Source organism: Leguminivora glycinivorella, chromosome Z (genome assembly GCF_023078275.1).
Source record: "Leguminivora glycinivorella isolate SPB_JAAS2020 chromosome Z, LegGlyc_1.1, whole genome shotgun sequence".
NCBI classification, from domain to species: Eukaryota; Metazoa; Arthropoda; class Insecta; order Lepidoptera; family Tortricidae; genus Leguminivora; species Leguminivora glycinivorella.
The window spans coordinates 30,168,568-30,189,732 of NC_062998.1; the positions used below are offsets into that span (position 1 = coordinate 30,168,568).

The window sequence follows — 21,165 nt, forward strand, 5'->3', positions numbered from 1 at the left end:
TTTTATGAATAACATCTGGTATGAGTACCTAAAGGAATTAATGTCCAACTGAAACTGAGTAAACATGGATAATTTGAAGTCTGAGGTTCTGGATTTTGGAATCTTTTCAAAGCTGAGTAAAATATCAGTGTAATGGAACACGGTAGTATTATATGAAACAACATAAAGCCAATGGTGCTACATTGTGTGGAACAATTTACTGCTTTTAGTATGGTTTCAGAGGAAACATATGCAAGTATGTGTTCGGTTTGGAGTATTGCTGGCATTGCTGCTAGTGAGAAATGCTGACATGGCTGATGCGCGACAAGGCATGGTCGCGGTTGCCAATGAGAAGTACTGAACAGTAAGCTGTCAGTGTGAGACTCCCAAGAGGATGAAGTAAGTTGTTTTCACACGCCTCTGGGCGGTGATGCCTGTAGTCACGACGCTTGTTGCGGTGACATGTGTTTTCACACGCCTCTGGCGGTGATGTCTGTAGTCACGACGCTTGTTGCGGTGACATGTGTTTTCACACGCCTCTGGGCGGTGATGCCTGTAGTCACGACGCTTGTTGCGGTGACATGTGTTTTCACACGCCTCTGGCGGTGATGTCTGTAGTCACGACGCTTGTTGCGGTGACATGTGTTTTCACACGCCTCTGGGCGGTGATGCCTGTAGTCACGACGCTTGTTGCGGTGACATGTGTTTTCACACGCCTCTGGCGGTGATGTCTGTAGTCACGACGCTTGTTGCGGTGACATGTGTTTTCACACGCCTCTGGGCGGAGATGGCTGTAGTCACGACGCTTGTTGCGGTGACATGTGTTTTCACACGCCTCTGGCGGTGATGTCTGTAGTCACGACGCTTGTTGCGGTGACATGTGTTTTCACACGCCTCTGGCGGTGATGTCTGTAGTCACGACGCTTGTTGCGGTGACATGTGTTTTCACACGCCTCTGGCGGTGATGTCTGTAGTCACGACGCTTGTAGCGGTGACATGTGTTTTCACACGCCTGTGTGCGGTGATGTCTGTAGTCACGACGCTTGTAGCGGTGACATGTGTTTTCACACGCCTATGTGCGGTGATGTCTGTCTGTAGTCACGACGCTTGTAGCGGTGACATGTGTTTTCACACGCCTGTGGCGGTGATGTCTGTAGTCACGACGCTTGTAGCGGTGATATGTGTTTTCACACGCCTGTGTGCGGTGTTGCCTGTAGTCACTGGGCTTCTCGCGGTGACGCCTGTTTCATTAACGCCTGAGTGTGGTGTTGCCTGTAGTCACTAGGCTTCTCGCGGTGACGCCTGTTTCATTAACGCCTGTGTGTGGTGTTGCCTGTGTTGCTTCTCGCGGTGACGCCTGTCCATTAACGCCTGTGTGTGGTGTTGCCTGTAGGCTTCTCGCGGTGACGCCTGTTCCATTAACGCCTGTGTGCGGTGTTTCCTGTAGTCACTACGCTTCTCGCGGTGACGCCTGTTTCATTAACGCCTGTGTGTGGTGTTGCCTGTAGTCACTAAGCTTCTCGCGGTGACGCCTGTTTCATCAACGCCTGTGTGCGCTGTTGCCTGTAGTCACTACGCTTCTCGCGGTGACGCCTGTTTCATGAACGCCTCGTGCGTTGTTGTCTGTAGTCACTACGCTTTTTGCGGTGATGCTTGTTTCCAAGACGCCTTCGGGTCGTCAATCACGACTTGTCTGTAGTCACGACGCTTCTTGCGGTGACGTCTATTTTCAGGACGCCATGTGTGGCGTTACCTCCCATGATGCTTTGGGCGGAGAAGTTCTGTACCTACTGTGTGTGCCAGACTGAGAGAAGTGGATAACGTCATTCTCTGCACTCGTGACGAAGTCGCAAGATACGGCTGCTATTGCGCGGTGGCGGTGACTGTGAACTCGATGGAGTTTGCGGCATGGGCCTGAGATGAACATTGAGGATAGTCGGTAACACGTATGGTGCTGGTAAGGCAGAACACAACATTAATTACGAGTAAAGTTTATATGTACCTTAGTTATGTTTGAGGGTCAATGACTAATTGACTACTTTAACTTTGGTCAATACAAAATTGGTATTGAGACAAGACAGCAGACTACTATGATCTGTTTGTGTAATGTTCTGTAGCCCGTTGATAAGATGTAAATTGTAATAATGTTTCACAGTTCAGGTTGGACTATGAAATGCACGGTTATTCTGAAATCATATTGTTCGTTGTGGTAAAACGGAACACGTGTAACATTAATAATATGAATTACAGAATTGGAGAGACTGTAATGGCTGATTAATATAAATGCTTCGGATTGGAGGCGGCCGTAGACGTGGAGCTAGGCGCTGGGTGTACAGCCGAGGCCCACCGAGCCGAGCGAGTGTCTTGTGCTGAACCTGCGTGGAGCACGCATCTTTGCATTGGAGGCTGCCGTAGACGTGGAGCTAAGTAGGCGCTTGGTGTACAGCCGAGGCCCACCGAGCCGAGCGAGTGTCTTGTGCTGACCCTGCGTGAAGCACGCATCTTCTACATCACTGACGTCAGACGTGAGCCCGTTCCATGTTTTTGTTATAACAGCGTGGTGCATATGCACCTATAACTTTTCTGGTCTGAAGGTCATGCAAGTCATGCATCATAATTTTATGATTGAATTAATTTCAAGTGGTTCTTGAATATAATCTTTGACGTTAGCTTTTTGGAGGTCTATTGAGCCTTGATTGAGAATATCTTATAAGTTTTCCCGTTTTATCTCATATGGACACATTAGACACACTAGAAGTGACTTGTCGGTGTATTACTTATACTGATAGAATATAAATCTAGAATGTATCTCACGAGAACAATAATTTGGTGAGCAACTTACTAGTGTCCTAAACGGATCTGAGTTTGGTATTCTGGAAGGATGATCAAAAGCCTCTTGGAACAATGGCTTGCATTCGGGCAAAGCATTCACATGAATTTGGTTGTTTCGCAGAGTTAGCGGACTAGTGGGCTAACTGCCACTGGTGAGCTGAGCTGCGAAGTGCGTGGTGGACTGGTGGTGAAGTTCAGTGGCCCACGCGTGGGAGACTTCCTTTGTGGGCAAAGGATAAGGTCGAATGGCCGATCTGTTAGCGTAGTTCGGAACGTCCCCGAGCTGACAGCTCGGCAGTGGGTGGACGAGAAGGCAAGAATGGCAAGATGGCTACCGCCCTGGATCGTAGCAGCGTCGGTCTAAGTGCTGTCATACATTTTACGTGGAAATAAATTAATAATTCAAGACTCAGTGCATTTTACTGTTTAATAATACGTTTTGTACGGCATACACCGCCTGTAGATTAATGGGTCTATTAGTCTAGACCTCAGTATGTATATAGGTAATGGTTTTAATTTCAACTCGATCCCTGTGTTCCCCAGACATATTTAGTCTTGACATACAGACATACGGATAGACGGACAACAGAGTGAACCTAAGTAATAAGGTTTCCGTTTTTCCTTTATGAGGCACGGAACGTTACAAACACAATTTAGGGTCCCCCCACATCTAGCGTCTCGCGAGCGTCGCGTCGGGCCAACTGTATGGAAAAAGACGCCGCGTCGACGCGGCGTCAGGCTTTGCCCATACAGTTGGCCCGACGCGACGCTCGCGAGACGCTAGATGTGGGGGGACCCTTTATGGCACTATAGTCTGACCGTTAGTGTAAATCATACCTAATTGTGTTAACACATTGTAAAGACGTGACAATAAATTTTGTATGTTAGTATCTAATATAACTCATACCTTTATGCTTGAAAACTTCATCTATAAATAGGCGCACGATAGTTTACCAAACAAAAAAACGAAGGATAAAAAATCAATTCATTTACACTCTTTTCTCATTGTCAAATGTAAAACTGGTACAAAAAACCTATTGCAAACCTAAGCAGACATAAATAAAAAAGCAGCAACCTTAAGAATCTCTTTCATTTAAGTGCGTTTTCACATTTACCGATCCGATATCGGATGTCCGATATCCTGTACATCAAAGGCGCTATATTTTCTTTTGATAGTTTCTGCATCCGATAGCCAATCGGATAATGTGAAATGTGAAAACGCTTTAAACTTTTAGAAAATAAGGGGCTGACAACACCCAACTGCGCAAAATTGATGTTACTTGCGCAGTTTTTTAAGACAAACTATTAGTTTTAGTAAGGCAAGTAAATTATATGTTATTATTCATTATATTTCAACGAACATAGCCGTACTCGATACACGATTTAACGAAATCGGCTCGATAGAAAAAAATTGCAAAGTTTAATGATCTCGAGTTCGTCATTAAACGGTTCTATGTCGTTCAATTATTCACATAGTTGTCTTTAATTCAAATTACAATAACAAAAATATACATATGTAAAAGACTAACGAAACATATTGCACAAATAATGCGTCTTTCTATTTTATTTTAACATTTTTCCGTACTTTTCGTACCTAGCCGCCCTGTTTTAGTGACATCGCGCTCTCACTTACTCCCATGGGAATAGACAGTGTACGCTAGCGTCAAGGTCATTGGGTGTTGTCAGCGTCTTAAGAAGTCCTTATCAGATCAGATATTTTTATGTTATAGTCTAACATACCTGAGTAAAATAAAGTTTTCTTTAAATAATGCTAGATCCAATGAAGAAATGTAAATGTACCTATCAAGGATAGAATTTTCCATCGTGTATTGCCCGACCACGTACTATTGACAGTTAATAGAACACGGAAACAAAACGTAATGTTTCATTCATGAGACATTCTATCACATATAAAACCGTTTATGATATAACGTTTATGTATGCAATAATAAGTTTGAATAGGTAATACCTATAAGGAAATCTTTGAAAATAATATTAGACAAATTTTGTCCATATTTAATATGTAGGTATTTTAAATTTCGTACGTAAAACACCAGCCATAGTTTATTACTGTGTTGTTTTCAGCAAGTATTTTTATGAAGATTAAAAATTAAAATATTGGTACTTATTTCTTCTATTATTTATTTGATTAGATAAATCATTTCGGGTGGATTTGCACCTTATGGCTATTATTAGTTAGTGCCGTGCAGAATTATACCTACACCTACTGTTTAAAATTTTGGTGACTGCAATATTTTACATTAGTAACTACCATTGTTTGTGTTCCTTTACTCAAGGTGAAGTACTTATAGCAAATAGCAGAAAGGCATTGTAGTGACGAGTGATTTTGAAAGGTATTTGTATTTCCATAACAAAACGCTTGCACTATATTGTGCACGGCCATTCACCATAAGTGAAGACATCCTTAAAGGTAACGGCGCAGATTATAATTTATAATATTCAGTTTTTGTATCGCGACCTACTGACTTAAACTGTTTAACGGAGAGCAAGCATTTAATTTCGACCAAGTTTCTCCAGGCGCTTTCAGTGGTTTTAAACAATTTATCGAATGTGGACTGCCTCCTCGAAACCGATTTTCCATAAAAATGTAATTATTATTTTCTTTCTAGATATTAAATTATCGTAAATATTTTTAGTACGATTTGATTTAGGTAGGTAGCTATAACAATTAACCCGTTAGCGCCTCTACCTAGTTTTTCGTCTTTATAGAGCATTGTCTCTTTCTTGCTTATGTGACGTTCATTGTCTCTTTCCAAAGACCGATGTGCATTATTAATTATCGCCATTTACTGTAAGATATATTTAGAAAATCGAATTAAACACCATAACCCATAACACTTACATCGCCTTGGCAGCGATCTATTCGCCGGGTTAGCTAGTAAGCTATATAAATAGTTATTTAGTTAAATATTAGATTTAAGTTTATTGGTTGGGGACTGAAAATCAGCGGTCTCGCTGAGTCTCATTCATTTTACTGCACACACATCTGTAATTTTACTTACTAAGTTTTTATAGATTTCCATTTCGTGCTGTGTTGGTAAATATATAAGTAAATATCTTTTATTTTATTTTTTATTTTATAACCAAGGTGTATTAAAGTGAGTACATTTATTTACCACGAAAGTGTGTCAGTTTATGACAAAAAGTCGGTGAGCTTAAAGTTCCTTCACCTTGCTATGATCTGTGTTCTACCTTCTGTTAATCATTTGAAGGCGATCTACACCACCCGGCCCGTAACGAGAGTGACAGCGTGATAAACACACCTACATGTTAATAAAGCCTTACCTACTTACCACAAATATATGACTATTGTCAAGAGAGCGCTGTTATTCTGATGTATGCGGTGACAGTTCAGTATAGGTAGGTACTTAGTAAGTATGAAGAAAATAGTTCTAATGAAATTCCTCAACACGGCGCGTAGTCATTTATTTCTGGTCAGACTACATATATTATTATTGAGTCAAAGGTGATTTTGAAACAGAGTAAAATTCGCAGTTTGCATGTGTTAAGTGAACGCTGTAACTTGATAAAAAATTGACGCTTCAATGACCCTTACGAATCTTTGGAGTCATAATGAACATAGGTCTGACTCTATCCTTTTAAAGCATAAATAAAAAAATATCTGGGCGAAAGAGTTTCGCTCGGTTCTATTTTATTATATTACATCGTTAGATAAAAACAAACTCTTATACATAAAAAATAAAAAAACTTTATCTCTGGCCAGGATTCGAAACCCTGACACCTGCGATGTGCTTGTGAACATTAGACCGACGTCTTACGACTGAGCTACGTCCAGCCGATGCGCGGTCGGCGAAATTGACGACCATATTTTGCGTTTACTAACGCGCGAAAACTTGAAAATTCGCGTTTTCCGGGATCTAAGGCTAAGCTAGATCGATTTTTCACCCCCGAAAACCCCTACGTAACAAATTTCAGCGAAATCGTTAGAGCGGTTTACGAGATCGTCGGTATATATAAATAAATAAATATACAAGAATTACTCGTTTAAAGTTATAAGATACAGTAACGTAGTTGCTATTGAAATATTAACCTATAGAGTTTGAAAATTGAACCATACAAAACAAATGCAACTCTCTTAATTAAATTGATTTATTCGAATCGACTAGGACCTTGGGCCTTAGGAGAGTAGTTGGAAACTCACGTGGTAGGGTGGTCGACCACTCTGTTGTCGTAGGGCTCGTACTCCTCCACGTCTTGCATGTTCTTCTCCTTCATGTTGACCAGGAAGATGCCTTTGTCGTGCCCCCGCTTCTTGTCATCCTTCACCGGTGATAGGCTGTACGCAAACAACATTGGTTAAACAGGTGTCTAAGGGAATCTACATAATATTACCTAATATCTACGATTAACATTAATGTTAATAATAAATTACCGCATCTATAATATTTTAGGTACTGTATACATACAAGCTTATTTATACTCGTATTATTTCTTCACCTAGGTACGGGCATTTTTGGATTTTGAGGCAAACACGGAGCCATTATTGGTAGTGTGTTACACCCATAAACTATACCTACATACAGTATGTATTTCGTGAGCCACTACTTAGTTTATTTATAGTTTAGTCAATATTTTCTGTAACTAATAACTACCTTTTGAAAAAACCGCTTCAACAATCAAAACTATGACGTTTTTCAGTACAATTTACTTATGGCCCTCTGAAGTTTCAACCTCACAAGAAATGTACTACTTTGCGAACTAGTGCGGCATAAAAACATCATATGTACTGGAATAGTACATTACGATACAAGTGCGTAAAAAAGGAAGTTCGAAACGAGTGGCGATAAATTAAAACACGACCTAAGGGAGTGTTTTAAATCGACACGAGTTACAAATCGACGTTTTTCAGTACAGAGGTGAGCCTCCGAAGAGTCCGAAGTTTCGACCTGGTATATAATGAACCACTTCTCGCACTAATTAGTGCGTAAAAAACAACAACATCTGTACTGAAATAGTACATTACGATAAAAGTGCGTAAAAAAGGAACTTCCTTTTTTACGCACTTGTATCGTAATGTACTATTGAACAGTAGGTACCTAGTGCCACTAAACAGTTAAAAGACTTAAAGAGAAAAACTGATGTAAGCGCCGCGAAGAGGTAGGGCTATTTAAAACTTCTCATTGATTGTCAATAGAACTGCATCTGTAGAGTACCTCCTCGACTGAGTCCTTATTACTTTTACTTAATATTTTGGACTACGTTCCAGCGTAGGTATGTAGACTAGGTTCAATTAACACACAGTCACGAACAAGTAGTTTTTAATGAAGTTGACTATTGGCTAGCGGCAACACAAAAAGCATATGACTAACTTAAGTAAACGTTATCCATATATTTATATGTATCATGTACCTATTTAAAAACTAAACGGCAGTTGAGTTAAGAAGACAGCGAATAAGTAATACTTAAGTAACACTTCGCAGCACTAATATTTCATTCGCGCATTACAAGTAAATACAATAAAAAAAGAAGTATCGGCAGCAGATTAGAGTTAAATGTAGATAAGTACTTTACTGATTGTTTGTTAGCACACCGCTCTCACCTGGCCATTGCTTGAATGTAATAAAATTTTAAAATTTACATGTCAATCACCCTTCATTTCACTGTTTTGATATACTTGCACACTAAACTAGTTTATAATATAAAACACTGCTATTTTATTGAAATATACATGTTTTAAGGTTAATTATAATAGTTATATAAGCGATGTTTAAAGTATAAAGGGTTGAGTAAGCGTGCGGGTAGCATGCTTGGAGTTCGTTTCGCGGAGTTTGTTTGCTAGGAAACGCCGGCTGTTATAGTGCACTGTGTATTGATTTATACAGTTACAGCTGTTGGTGGACTAACCTACCCCAGCCCCGTGGCTTGTGGCTTATTACGTCAGACTACTCAGGCTTTTAAAAAGACACTTGTTATCGTATTATTTCTTAAAAATCATCTAAATAGGTACTTTTATTGTTATAAATAGAACGGTTTAATTGTAAGGTTTTTTTATTGCTGTTGGAGTAAAAAATAATAATTTTCATTACCTATAGTTTTTACACATATTTTCTATTCAATTTGGGAGTTACTTAATGGTAATAATTGGGATTTGGTAATCACTTAGTCTGGTACAGAAAAATCTACAATTACAGAGTAGATTCTATAGATATTTAGGTATATATTTCCATAGGTTTAGGAAGTGTTCATGTTCCAAAACTATGGTTCATTGACGTGTGTATTAAATTCTGTTTTCGTGACTCAGCGGTAGTAGCAATAATAAAAAGTATACAATGGGTTGTTAAAATCAGCATCGGTGGGCATGACCATGGCCAGATTCTAAAGGTGTTACGCTAAGATTAAGTAGGACCGTAAGTATATGTATAGCTAGTCAACTAGTCGCATATAAATATTATAAAGTAAAAAGCAAAAAAAGTATAAGCAAGCCGTTATATTGTAGGTTATATTTCGGAAAACTCAGTGAAAAGGCAGTGTAGCGTACTCGCAGTCGCAGATATACAACTAGGTGTCGCCAACTCGCCATGCGTTACGTGGTATGCCTAGGCCAAGACAGCGGGACGACTTATTGACTGGCCGGAAAAAGCACAGCAATGGGAGATGTGGAAATCCAGGGTAGAGGCCTTTGCCCAGCAGTGGGACACTATAGCATGCTGATTAAAAAGCACAGTAAATAATTATTAAGTTAAGTGACTATCAGATTTCTGGCTTGGTTTGGCCAGGACTTAGGAAGGAAGCGACGTATGTAAGTGTAGGTAGGTGTATACTCGTACCTTTGTGGAAGGAAGTCGTCCGGTTCGAAGGACGGGTTGACCATGGGGCCGCTCGACCGCCGCGCCCATTCTTCTGCTTCCTGCAACATACAAATAATCTTCATCACTTGGTATTTACTTACAACATTAATTGTTAAGAGAGTATCTATATACTTTTATACTTCGATGAAAAATGGATCACCTCAAAGCTTGAAGGGCCCATTTAGACGGCACGAGAACTCGCATACGAGTTTTATTACATTGCGGTATTTGATGGCTGTGCAAAATTGTATGTAACCTCAAAAGCCCGCATTGTAGCTAAAATCGCATACGAGTTCGCACGTCGTCTAAATCAGGCCTAAAACAAGCTAAACCGATCTCGCTGACACTAAACAAATAATTGTTATTGGGTAATTTACCTATAAGTACCTAACTAAATAACATTTTTTCTATTATAGAGGTATGCATATAAATAAGAAGTAAATACCTACCCAAAATCGAACGGCCGAGATTCAAAAAACGCTCCCTGGGTGTAAGAAGTTGAAATAGTAAAGAAATAAGAATTACTCATAGAATATTCAAAATAGGCACCTTTGTTTTTGTCTTGCAGAAAAAATACCGCATAACTAACTAATATGCTATAAATCTATTTTTTTATAAACCTAGATGAGTTGTGTGACCGTTCTTTATGTGACGATTAAGTCGCAATTCTACTCGCAATTTCTACGAATAAAATTAAAGGTAAGATGCCAACTACTGGAATTACTATGACAAATACTTAAATGTTTGCCATACTAAGTAATGTGGTTGTTTATTTATTCGTGATCAGGTATGTGTCTTACTTACATACCTAAATCGTGTTTATGAAAAGTGGTAAGAATACACACACATACATAGATTAAATATATCGCATTTTTATATCATGATCGTGATGGATATTTTAAGAGACTGATAATTAGTACAGAAATATACATGAATTCATGACTCATGTTGTCTATAGTGTCGAATTAAAAATACCTCTATAATCGTATACTTAAAGTCAAATATCGTCATGGTCGCTGTGACCACTCTTCTTGAACCTGGCGAGTTGCTCCAATTCGTTGAAGTGGAGATGGTGTAACACGCTAATTTTGCGATGTCAGAGCTGCCATTCCATTAGGTCGCATCTGGCAACGCAAAAGATATAAGTACTTAGGTACAGTCAACCAACCCTAGGCCATTGTAGAACTGTCATAGTGACGTTATAAATCAGATTGTAAGAAATCTCTTAATGCTTGTCATTTTGACATGGTTGTAGAGTGGGCTATACGGTTACAATTTGTTGACTGTAAATACATATGTTTTTGACAGGGCAAAGACGGGCTTATGTGGCTGTCTAGGCACGTAGTAAATACGGTCACCAATAGCCCAATAGTTACACTTTTTATCAACTTTAAAATGAAGGCGAGGTTATTCATACGTTACGTCCATTTTACTTCCCTATATATTATTTGCATCAATGTTTTTGCTAACGAACAATTAGCGAACGAAAATAACAGTGGGCTTTCACTGTTCTTCCAAATTACATCGGTACCTATGATAAAGATATAGACTATTAAAATGGCTTACAAATGAACACAATGTGTCGTTAAATTATACCGTTAAACCACCTACACCGACGAACTTAAATGTCAATAGTACTTACGAACTTCATTGTGTTATATTTTTTGAAGCTGGGTCTAGGTAACTGTTGATTGTTCTCATATTATGTCAATGCCTCTCAATAACATGGTTATTGTGTGCCAGAATTACAATATGTGGCACAATCAACACTGCAACATTTTATCACATTAGTAAGGTACCCTTACTACTAGCTTGACAGTGCTATGGTGCATATTTATTATTTAGCTCAAAGATGTGACATGCTATTGTGATCGGCCTAATTAACTCTGTTTATATCATGTTGATAAAAGTTATGATTTTGTAAGAATCACTTATTTTAACTCGTAGGAAATTATATTTTACATTGGAGGAAGTCCCGTATCACAGTGTTTAGTGCCGGATACACGGTGTATAGACTACTAATAGACTTACATCGAATTTGGCACAATAAATGATTTTGTCTTCTGTAGTATTTGACATAAAAACGTAGGCCACGTCTTCATACATTTATAAATTAAAAAAAAATATTTTTTTATAGATTTTTATTAAAAAAAGTCAAAAAGAAAATGTTGTTTTGAACTTTATGCCTTCATACTTAAAAAGTCAGAAAATGTTGTTTTAGAGTAGAATGACGATGCACAGAAAATCTATAGAATAACATGACTGTGTTGTTTTCGCCGGATTACGTAAAAGTATACTTTAATAGTTATTTGTTTTACAAGGGGGCAAAGTAGTTGTTTAACCGCACGTGCCAATATTGATACCCGAGCAAGCGAAAGATTCCGATATTGAACCGCGAGCGTAGCGAGTGGTTCAAAAAGTGGAATCTTGAGCGTTGCGAGGGTATCAAGGCACGAAGGTTAAACAAACTTTGCCCCCGAGTGAAACACAAAATTTTTCACCACACCAACACGAACAAAATACTGACTATAAAACATCAAAATAAATGAAATCCATCTATTTATTCAATATTTATGATTCAAAATCATCATTTATAGGTAAAATCTAGCAGCCAGATTAAGACATTGAGTTAAACTTTGTATGAAATTACTTTGCCCCTTGTGGATAAAATGCAATTTTGTTATCTGTTTTCGAATAGCAAAGAAAGCCTAAAAATATGTTTTGCTGTTTTTAAGTCATAATAAAATATGGTAATATTCTATTTCGGTTAATTGGATAGTACTTAATCATATAAGACAGACTTTCAAAAAGGGTCAAGTAGCCTATTCTCTTGGCAAATAGCAACGGGGACAATTTCATTCAAGGATAAGCGAAAGGGCGGAAATCCCTCAACTGTTATTTATTTTTATTGGGACATCCAAAAATGTTTGAGTTTCTTTAAGTAGGTGTCTGTACGTAGGTACATCCTTGGAGTCAAATGGCAATAAACTTAATTTGACATAGGTTTAGGTACTGTCGGCAGACAGTGCTGGTGTATTCTGCAGTAAGTCCTAAGGTGCATTGATGTGATATGATATTTCCGATCTCAGTTATAAAAATTTTATATTGTCCGATCTCAGTTATAAAATTTTTATATTGTCTTTTATTTTATGTAATTATACGATGTTGACTTTAATAGATATTACCACATAAATGCCGTCAATTAACACTGTCAATTTGTCTGAAAATATTTAAATAAATAAAAGTAATATATAAAAGCTGTACTTTAGTGTCTTGGCAAACGATAAATGTAGAAACCGATACAACCACGATACAACCTATAGGAACTAGTTAAAGGAAGAGCCGCATCCCCTTTGATCTAAACTTAGCAAAATAGTCCTCGGCCTCAATTTTCCGCCGTCTGTAAACGTAACAACCGGCATCCTGCGATGATTTGCGAGATAGATCCTGTTAAACATTATATAGATGCGGCAACACTTATATTATACAAAGAAATTATTTACGGGGGTATCGTATTTACCTACGTATACGATTCATACTGAGATCACTGAACAAACTTTTACCCTGTGATCTGAAGACTTTCTTGAGCGGTATAAAATTAAAATAACAATCTAAGTTAAGTATGTATGTATGATATTATCGGTTTCTGTATTAAATATTAGTTTTCGATTGTGATGGGGGCGATATGGTGTGCATAGCATCCGGTCATGCTACTTTAGTCTATCAAGTATCAACGTATCTACATGAGCGATATTTACGTTTGAGACTGCGGCAAAGGGTATGCAGATGTCTCAATTATAGCCTATCATCGTGTGTAAGTGAGTTCACTTCGGCAATTGAGCACAGTGGCTTCGGCAGCGATTTCAGCTTCCTCCTCGTTTCGCGTAGGTCAGCGATCTGAGATTACAGATTACCTCCGGTCATTCATATGCAGTATAGGATATATAAATAATGTCATGCAGCAAGTGCTCATTATTCATGTGAAGCCAGCTCTAATATACATGCCAGATTTTATTTAATAAAATGAACTATAGAGAACGTGATGGGACGTTTTTAGGTTTTTACAAAAGTTATACTTACAAGTATATTTAGACGGAGACGGGTAACTAACTGATCCTTACATAGACACACCTGTGGCCGGTGTTTTACTTAGATCTAAAAACAGGTGCCAAAACCTCTCTTTCTTAGAGCGGCAGAAAAAGCAAACAAAAACGCGTCGTCTAATGATCAATAAAAACATCATTAAACGTTGCATAACCTAACCACAAAATTAAAATTTTGAAAAAACCCCCGACTGCGACATAGTAGACCGATTTTCATGAAACATGGCTAAGAACACTCCCGACTAACTCAGCTTTCAGACAAAAAAGACTAAATCTAAATCGGTTCATCCGTTCGGGAGCTACGATGCCACAGACAGACACACACACAGACAGACAAGACAGACAGACAGACAGACAGACACGTCAAACTTATAACACCACTTCGTTTTTGCGTCGGGGGTTAAAAACGAGTAAAATGAAAATTTTATTAGATGTCAATTATATTTCGAAACAATTTTGCGTCAGTATTTACAGAGTTTTGAACTTATTCGTCGAACTGTACTTGCAGGTCAATAACATTGGGGTTTTGTAAATATCCACTTAAAGCACTTAACATAAAACCAGAATTGAGGAGAAAACTAAACATTGTTGATGTTTGTATGAATCATTTTATTATACCTAACCTAACCGTGGCCGCACTTTAGGTAAGGGAATGGTCCGGTTACCGCGGCTAAGGCCAAACCTCAGCGAGGCCGCATTCTCTTCAAGCGGGAAACTGAGATAATTAGGTAGGTGCGTAACTGGTTATTCCCAGCATTTCGCCTGTGCTTCAGAGCCCAGTAAAACTCAAGTCCCTGAGTTGAATCCAAACCGACATTAAGAAATACAGAATAGCCGTACGTTAATCTAGAAAATTATGGCTTTAAGGTTTTTATTATTCTTAAAACACAATCTACGGGTGTAAGACTGTAAGTTGATGTTTTTCAGAGATAGGTTATACTCGTACTTAAATAAATATAAATTTGTACCGAGTGTATAGGTAATGCACCGGAAGATTCTTCTCAATAATTTTTAATTAATTATCTCTGGCAGGTAGGACCAACTTTTAATTACCTGTTGTATGGGTTCTTAGCACTAAAACCTTGTTGTGGTTAAAGTTTGAGTTAATATGAAAAATATATCCTGTATACTAGGAAAATCTCCTGAATTTCACATCCATCTATATTTTCATTATGGGTAGGTAAGGTACGACCAACTAATATAGGTACAAATAACTTATCTATGGCTTATCGTCAACGTACTGGTACAATAATTATGTGCATGTCTTCGTCTAAATTAACCCAGTCACAGACGCCGCGGCTGGTCGTGTCTTGGTCACTATACTGCGGCGTGCTTGTATCGGTAGCGTCCATAATTATAGCTGTCGTTTTCTTGGCACGGATTTATTTACAATTGCGGACACTGGTTTAATCACCTATTAGATATTTATTTGCCCTCGCGCTGACAGACTTCTGCTGGTTTTAATATGTAATATCATACGAAATACTTTTATTTATCCTTTATAATTAACTAGCTTTTGCCCGCGGCTTCGCTCGCGTTAGAAAGAGACAAAAAGTAGCCTATGTCACTCTTCATCCCATCAACTATCTCCACTTAAAAAATCACGTCAATTCGTCGCTCCGTTTTCGTGAAAGACGGACAAACAAACAGATACACACACTTTCCCATTTATAATATTAGTATGGATACAGCAGTTATCAAATGTTAAGAAAGTCTGTATTTTTTTAAATTATTAAATTAGAAATAGTATGTAGGTAAGATGCTTAATTGGTACCTCTGGCATTAGACTTTCATTTGATTACTTCATTCCAACCAGATTTAGTAGTCTAAGGCGTATAAGGATAAGTACGACGGGGAATTCCACTTTAGTGCTAAGCTTTTTGTGCAAACCAGTTTATTCGAGTAACTTACGGGTGTCTGGCCAATTTAGGTACCTAAAACGACGACGACCATTTAAGCACTCTTCGACATTTTATAGAAATGTGGGAAAGTTAAGAAAAGTGCAGAATGATAATACAAATACATAAGCACTTTATAGTTACTTAATGTATTAAATATATAATTTTTAATTCTTATTGATAAAAATGAAGTGTAGTGTTGCTTTACACAATAAAAGTAGGAATCAAATGAAATAGAGTATTTACCGTGATATTAATAGAATTTCTGTTGCGCAATGATAGTTTTTTTCAGTACAGATGCTGCTTTTTTTAACGCAGTAGTGCGAGTAAATCAAGCAATTATTTATTTCTTGTCTGGTCGAAACTCTTAGCTTAGATTTAGGTACTGAAAATCGTCGTACGATACACGTGCGAAAAGGACATTCACAACTCGTGTCGATTTAAAACACTCCCTTCGTTCGTGTATTAATTTATCGCTACTCGTATCGATTTTCCTCTTTTCCGCACTCGTATCTACAAGTATTTTGTTTGGGTTACAAAAAAAACACATTATTTACTCTACTACGTTTTATTTATGTCTCTTTAACATTACAAATTTGTAGACACTTATCTATACAAAAATCTTGACAAAAGAAGTACAGATCGCTGAAATTAATGTTGATAGTAATATTAATGACGACTACAAGTGTCAATTGTGAAATGCCGCAAAATACTAGTTGCTCTATAGAAGACCATTTATAATAATATGATCCCCGATCCTTTACAACCCAGCAGCTCGGTACGCACGTTACAATTTTTTTTAATCTTCTTTAGTGAGGGCAACTGAGTACGACGGCATATTTAATTGTTTATAAAGTTTGAGGATACCTGGAAAAAAATAATACAAGAAGCCATTAAATTTTGAAAATATAATAAATATTCACTGCTTTCGGTCACGCGTGTACGCTGCGACCATTTTGCGACCGTTTGTCGACCGTTTGGTGACCGTTTGGCGACTGTTTTTTACATGGAATATTACCGTCTTAATCCATATTTTAACAACTAAGTACTTTAGGTTAAAGTTGCTGTAACTCCATATGGTCGACGTTATCGTAATTACTTAGCTATATTTTTTTATTAAATAACGGACGGTTCGTTGTACGTACCTAACTAAAAATTTCTGAGTCAGACACTAACGCAGTTAATTAGTTAATTTATTTTACAAAGGAGCAGAGGTGTTTTTTACCGTGACAATGAATAACCGAGCAAGTTAAATACCTATTACATTACATTATTGTACCGCGAGCATAGTGAGTGGTTTAAAGAGAATCAGCGTACTATAAACGTCAGTTCTAAGTTCTAACTGCCAGTTTTGAGTTTTTCACTCTTCTGGATAAAATGCAACTTTCTTATTCGTTTTTGTAATTAACCCTATTGTTATTGAAACGTTACAAATCACGAAAAACCGTTTTTGTCGTGTTATTTGTTCATCTGAAAAAAAACCTTATTTAGAAAAAAAACTGTTTTTTTTTTCGTAATTCTGAAAAAAAAACTGGTTTTTTTTTTCGTAATTCTGAAAAAAAAAACTATTGGTTTTTTTTTCTATTTGCAACTCTAGTTTTATTACGTAATTGAAATATTTCTAGAACTAACCTAACCACAAAATTAAAATTTTGAAAAGACCCCCGACCGCGACATAGTGGACCGATTTTCATGAAACGTGGCTAAGAACACTCCCGACTAACTCAGCTTTCAAACAAAAAAAACTAAATCGAAATCGGTTCATCCGTTCGGCAGCTACGATGCCACAGACAGACACACACACGGACAGACAAACAGACAGACAGACAGACAGACAGACAGACAGACAGACAGACGGACAGACATACAGACACGTCAAACTTATAACACCCCTTCGTTTTTGCGTCGGGGGTTAAAAAGAACATGTATGTCTTAAAGAGGCATAAGCATAACATAGGCATAGGAGAACATGTGTTGGATAGAATAAAAACAATTGACATTTACTCCATACAAAAATGGTATCTCACAGGGATTATCATTCAACATACCTTTAGTTGTAGTTATGTAATTATGTTATACATGTTCGACGAGTGTGTAAATTGTAAGCTGACAAAAAGGTATAAAAGGCTACCTAATTATAAAAATATACGTGCTTACCTACAGATCGCTAATGCGTATTTAATGAGGTCTACGCGTTTTACGCCTATCGTCATATCGTCAATGCTTACATGGTTTTATAATTTTCTGTGATTTTCCAAATAACAGTATGTACCTACCTAAATAATGTGTGGTGACAATTGTATGTGAACGAGGAAGGTAGCTATTGACATAATATATTTTTTGCATTATGTTGTTTAAATGGCGAAAAGTACCTACTTGGTGATTCTGATTAATTAAACGTGAGCATTAGGTACTTGGTTGACTACCTAGTAACTACTTTTACATTCATGTGACACTTGAACAAAATCTTGCAATCATGATGGCCGGGAGACCATAAGAGTCCTTAACAATCTTTGGGTATTTTAATAACCACTGAATCCACACATAAAACAGTTATGAGCATTGCTGACAGAGCAAAATTAGATAGCTACAGGTGCATAAAGAGCAAACTTAACTACCTACCCAAAACTGCCCCTGCCCCTTTCGTTTCGTGAAACGAGAAAACGATTTTCACGTCGAAGTTCAATGATTCGGATATAATGTGTGATTACTTGTGATCAACTTCTGCTTCAGAATTAAAACGCAAATGCAATGCAATGACATGCGTGGAACAGGGCTCTGATTGATGCACCGCCCGATAATGTTCTCCGTCCACTGATTGAAGCAATTATTGTGCTCGCAGCTCCGTGTCCGGCCATAGCCTCCGTTCAAATGTCTACCGCTTTGTTTACACTATCTAAGTAACTATTTAAAGGATTTTTCCAACGACCTGTTTTTCAACTGTTGTCACAGTAGGTAAAAATACACGCAAGTTATCGAGCCGGAGGTGTGACTCGCAAATTACCACGTACATTCTTCAAAGTTACATTTACGTAGCAAAATAAGCAAATGTTTGTACCTCTATGTTACGAGACTTACGAGAAGGTGCTTAATTGAACGAGCGCCGCGGCCGGCCCTGTCCGCGATCCGCAACAGCATCAGCCGTCGTGTGGACGCGCCCTAAGGTCGCTGACGACCCAACCAGATATAACTGGATCTTGCTGAGAATAATGAATGACAGCAGGTTCACTGGTTATTTATTAACTCGTCCCCCACAATTATAGTTTCATAATAAATTACGAGGTAAATATTTACTTCACGATATTTATTTAGGGTATTTAAATAGGTCGTACCTACGTCAAAATTTAATGGCGTATTTACTACGTATTTCCTTGGAATGGAAAAATTTGGAAAGAAGCACCAATGTTACTAAATGAAGGAAAAATGATAATATTAAATTATGTATCACCGGCTAGAGAAGGTCGGCACTGGTGACTCCGCCGACCCAGGCAACTTAAGGTAATGAGAACTTTCAGTTTGTGGTGAATATTTACCGTCCGTAATTCCTTATAAGTATTTTGTTGTTCTACCCATTTCACCAGGTCAGACCATATCCACTTACAAACATACAAAAAAAATCTTGTGAAGCGTGTACCAAACAATAATCTAATTATATTTTAGTTATCTACATTATTGCCATTGCCAAAAATATACAGTTCTCCATTGAATGACATTATGAAGGTATGTACAACATATTGATGCGTACGATGCAGACTGCGCCGGGGACGCCGCGCCCCGCGCCCGCGCACTCGCTTGTAATTGCAACAACCTAATTTGACCGGTCCGGAATTGCGAAAATTATTTTCCGACAACTGGTTTGAGACAGACCCAAGCGCAGCCAGCGCGGTTTGTGCGACATTGCCAAATATTTTGAACGAACATTAAATCAAGAACCTCTTTGTAACCTTTCATAGCTGGTATAATGTACTTACTTAGGTATAGATACTGTAGAGTAGATAATAAATACTATGGGGACACCTTACGCAGATCAACCTAGTCTCAAACCGAGCGAACCTTATACATGATTATGGGTGTTAGACGACGATATACATACTTATTATACATAGAAAAACTGTGTTCATCACACAAATAAATGCCCTTACCGGGATTCGAACCCGGGACCCCACTTAGCTTAGCGGCTAACCAGGCAGGGTCACTACTGGCTACGCCAGACCGGTCGTCGAATGTGGAGTCATAGAATGTGGTAAATGGATAAAGTAAAGGGCCAATCGAATCAATCCGCCGATCGGTAACGTCCTGTCAGCATTGTGAGCTACAAGTAAACAGTAACAGCGCCGCAGAACTGACAGGCTGTTGCTTAGCAGGACTGATCGTCAGTAGGTGCCTTTAGGCTCTCTATAATCTATTCAATTATCACGAGACTGCCCGGTTACGAGGCTACCAACTTTTCTGATTTAGGCTTGGACCTATTAGACTCCACAACTGTGGTCGTTCCTTATAAGTCTTAAATTTTACTAAATATAAGTAGGTATGGCCATATACGGTATACTTGTCACTGACTAGTTTTACGTACATATGGGTGGAGCCAGTACATAATCTGTTATTGATATTTTAAATACTACAGATAATTTGTCAGTAACAAATCCGTTGAATATGTCATTCATTTTAAAGAGAAAGAACAGCGCCCCCAAACTAGAACCGAAATTCATAAAATTGAATAGGTACATTTAGCGTGAGATTTACGCTATCGAGGAACGTACCTATTCTAAAACATCAAATTCTGCCGTGCTTTGGTATTGGGCGTCTCGTACATAATATACTTGAGTTCCGTATCCGTACCAAACATGTGTATCTCAAACGGGTTCAGTTCAGTATATAAGATGAAGTTTAAACTTGGCGATCCCCCTGCGCGTGCATCTGTCACTAATGGTGGCACCGGGCTGTTATAAATGTTATATAACATTCAGTGTGGGAGCATCATAAGTTAGTATTGCGAGTGATTATTGAATATAAAGAGCAGCTGGCCTGTCCGAAGTGACAATCGTTCACGCTCCGTAGCGTCCGTATATCGTAGCTGGCCGGTGAGGAGAGTCTAATTTATACCAGGTATTTAAGTATAGATTGTGTGTCATTGGTATCGCCGTGGCCTTTATTTCCGTCTGCAACAAGGCCACTTGCGCAATGTACAGGAGAATTCTAATGACCCCTTCATTATACAATTCAAATATATTATTAATATATTATTTGTGTAAATACGTGAATCCTGTACATATTTAGTGATGATGAAGTAGTATTTGGTTAAATGAATATGTACATAGACATACATACTGTCACTACTTTTTTAAAAACTTGTATCTTCGTCTGTCAATGAAAAGAAAATTGTAGTAAGTATGTATGGAATGCATATAGATAGACTTACTGCGTTTTAACTTTGAGGAGCAGCGTGAGATACGAGATTTTTTCAAAGTAGTGACGATATATAGATAGACATGACATATATACATAGAGTTAATTCATAGATAA

General features: G+C 38.1%; 1 protein-coding gene across 2 annotated transcripts in view; it reads right to left on the reverse strand.

Annotated features, from left to right (window-relative positions):
* Window positions 1–21,165, reverse strand: part of LOC125241072 (proton-coupled amino acid transporter-like protein CG1139) — a 47,847-nt gene that overhangs the window by 10,352 nt on the left and 16,330 nt on the right. Inside the window, exons 1-3 of one of the 2 annotated variants that reach the window (XM_048149376.1) lie at window positions 10,637–10,656; window positions 9,621–9,700; window positions 6,995–7,129 (exon numbers count right to left, since the gene is read on the reverse strand). In XM_048149376.1, the coding sequence (XP_048005333.1) occupies window positions 6,995–7,129; window positions 9,621–9,664 (179 nt within the window). In that variant the 5' untranslated portion in view covers window positions 9,665–9,700; window positions 10,637–10,656. Of the gene's footprint in view, window positions 1–6,994; window positions 7,130–9,620; window positions 9,701–10,636; window positions 10,657–21,165 lie in introns of those variants that run through there. The other variant, XM_048149375.1, reaches the window with a different exon arrangement.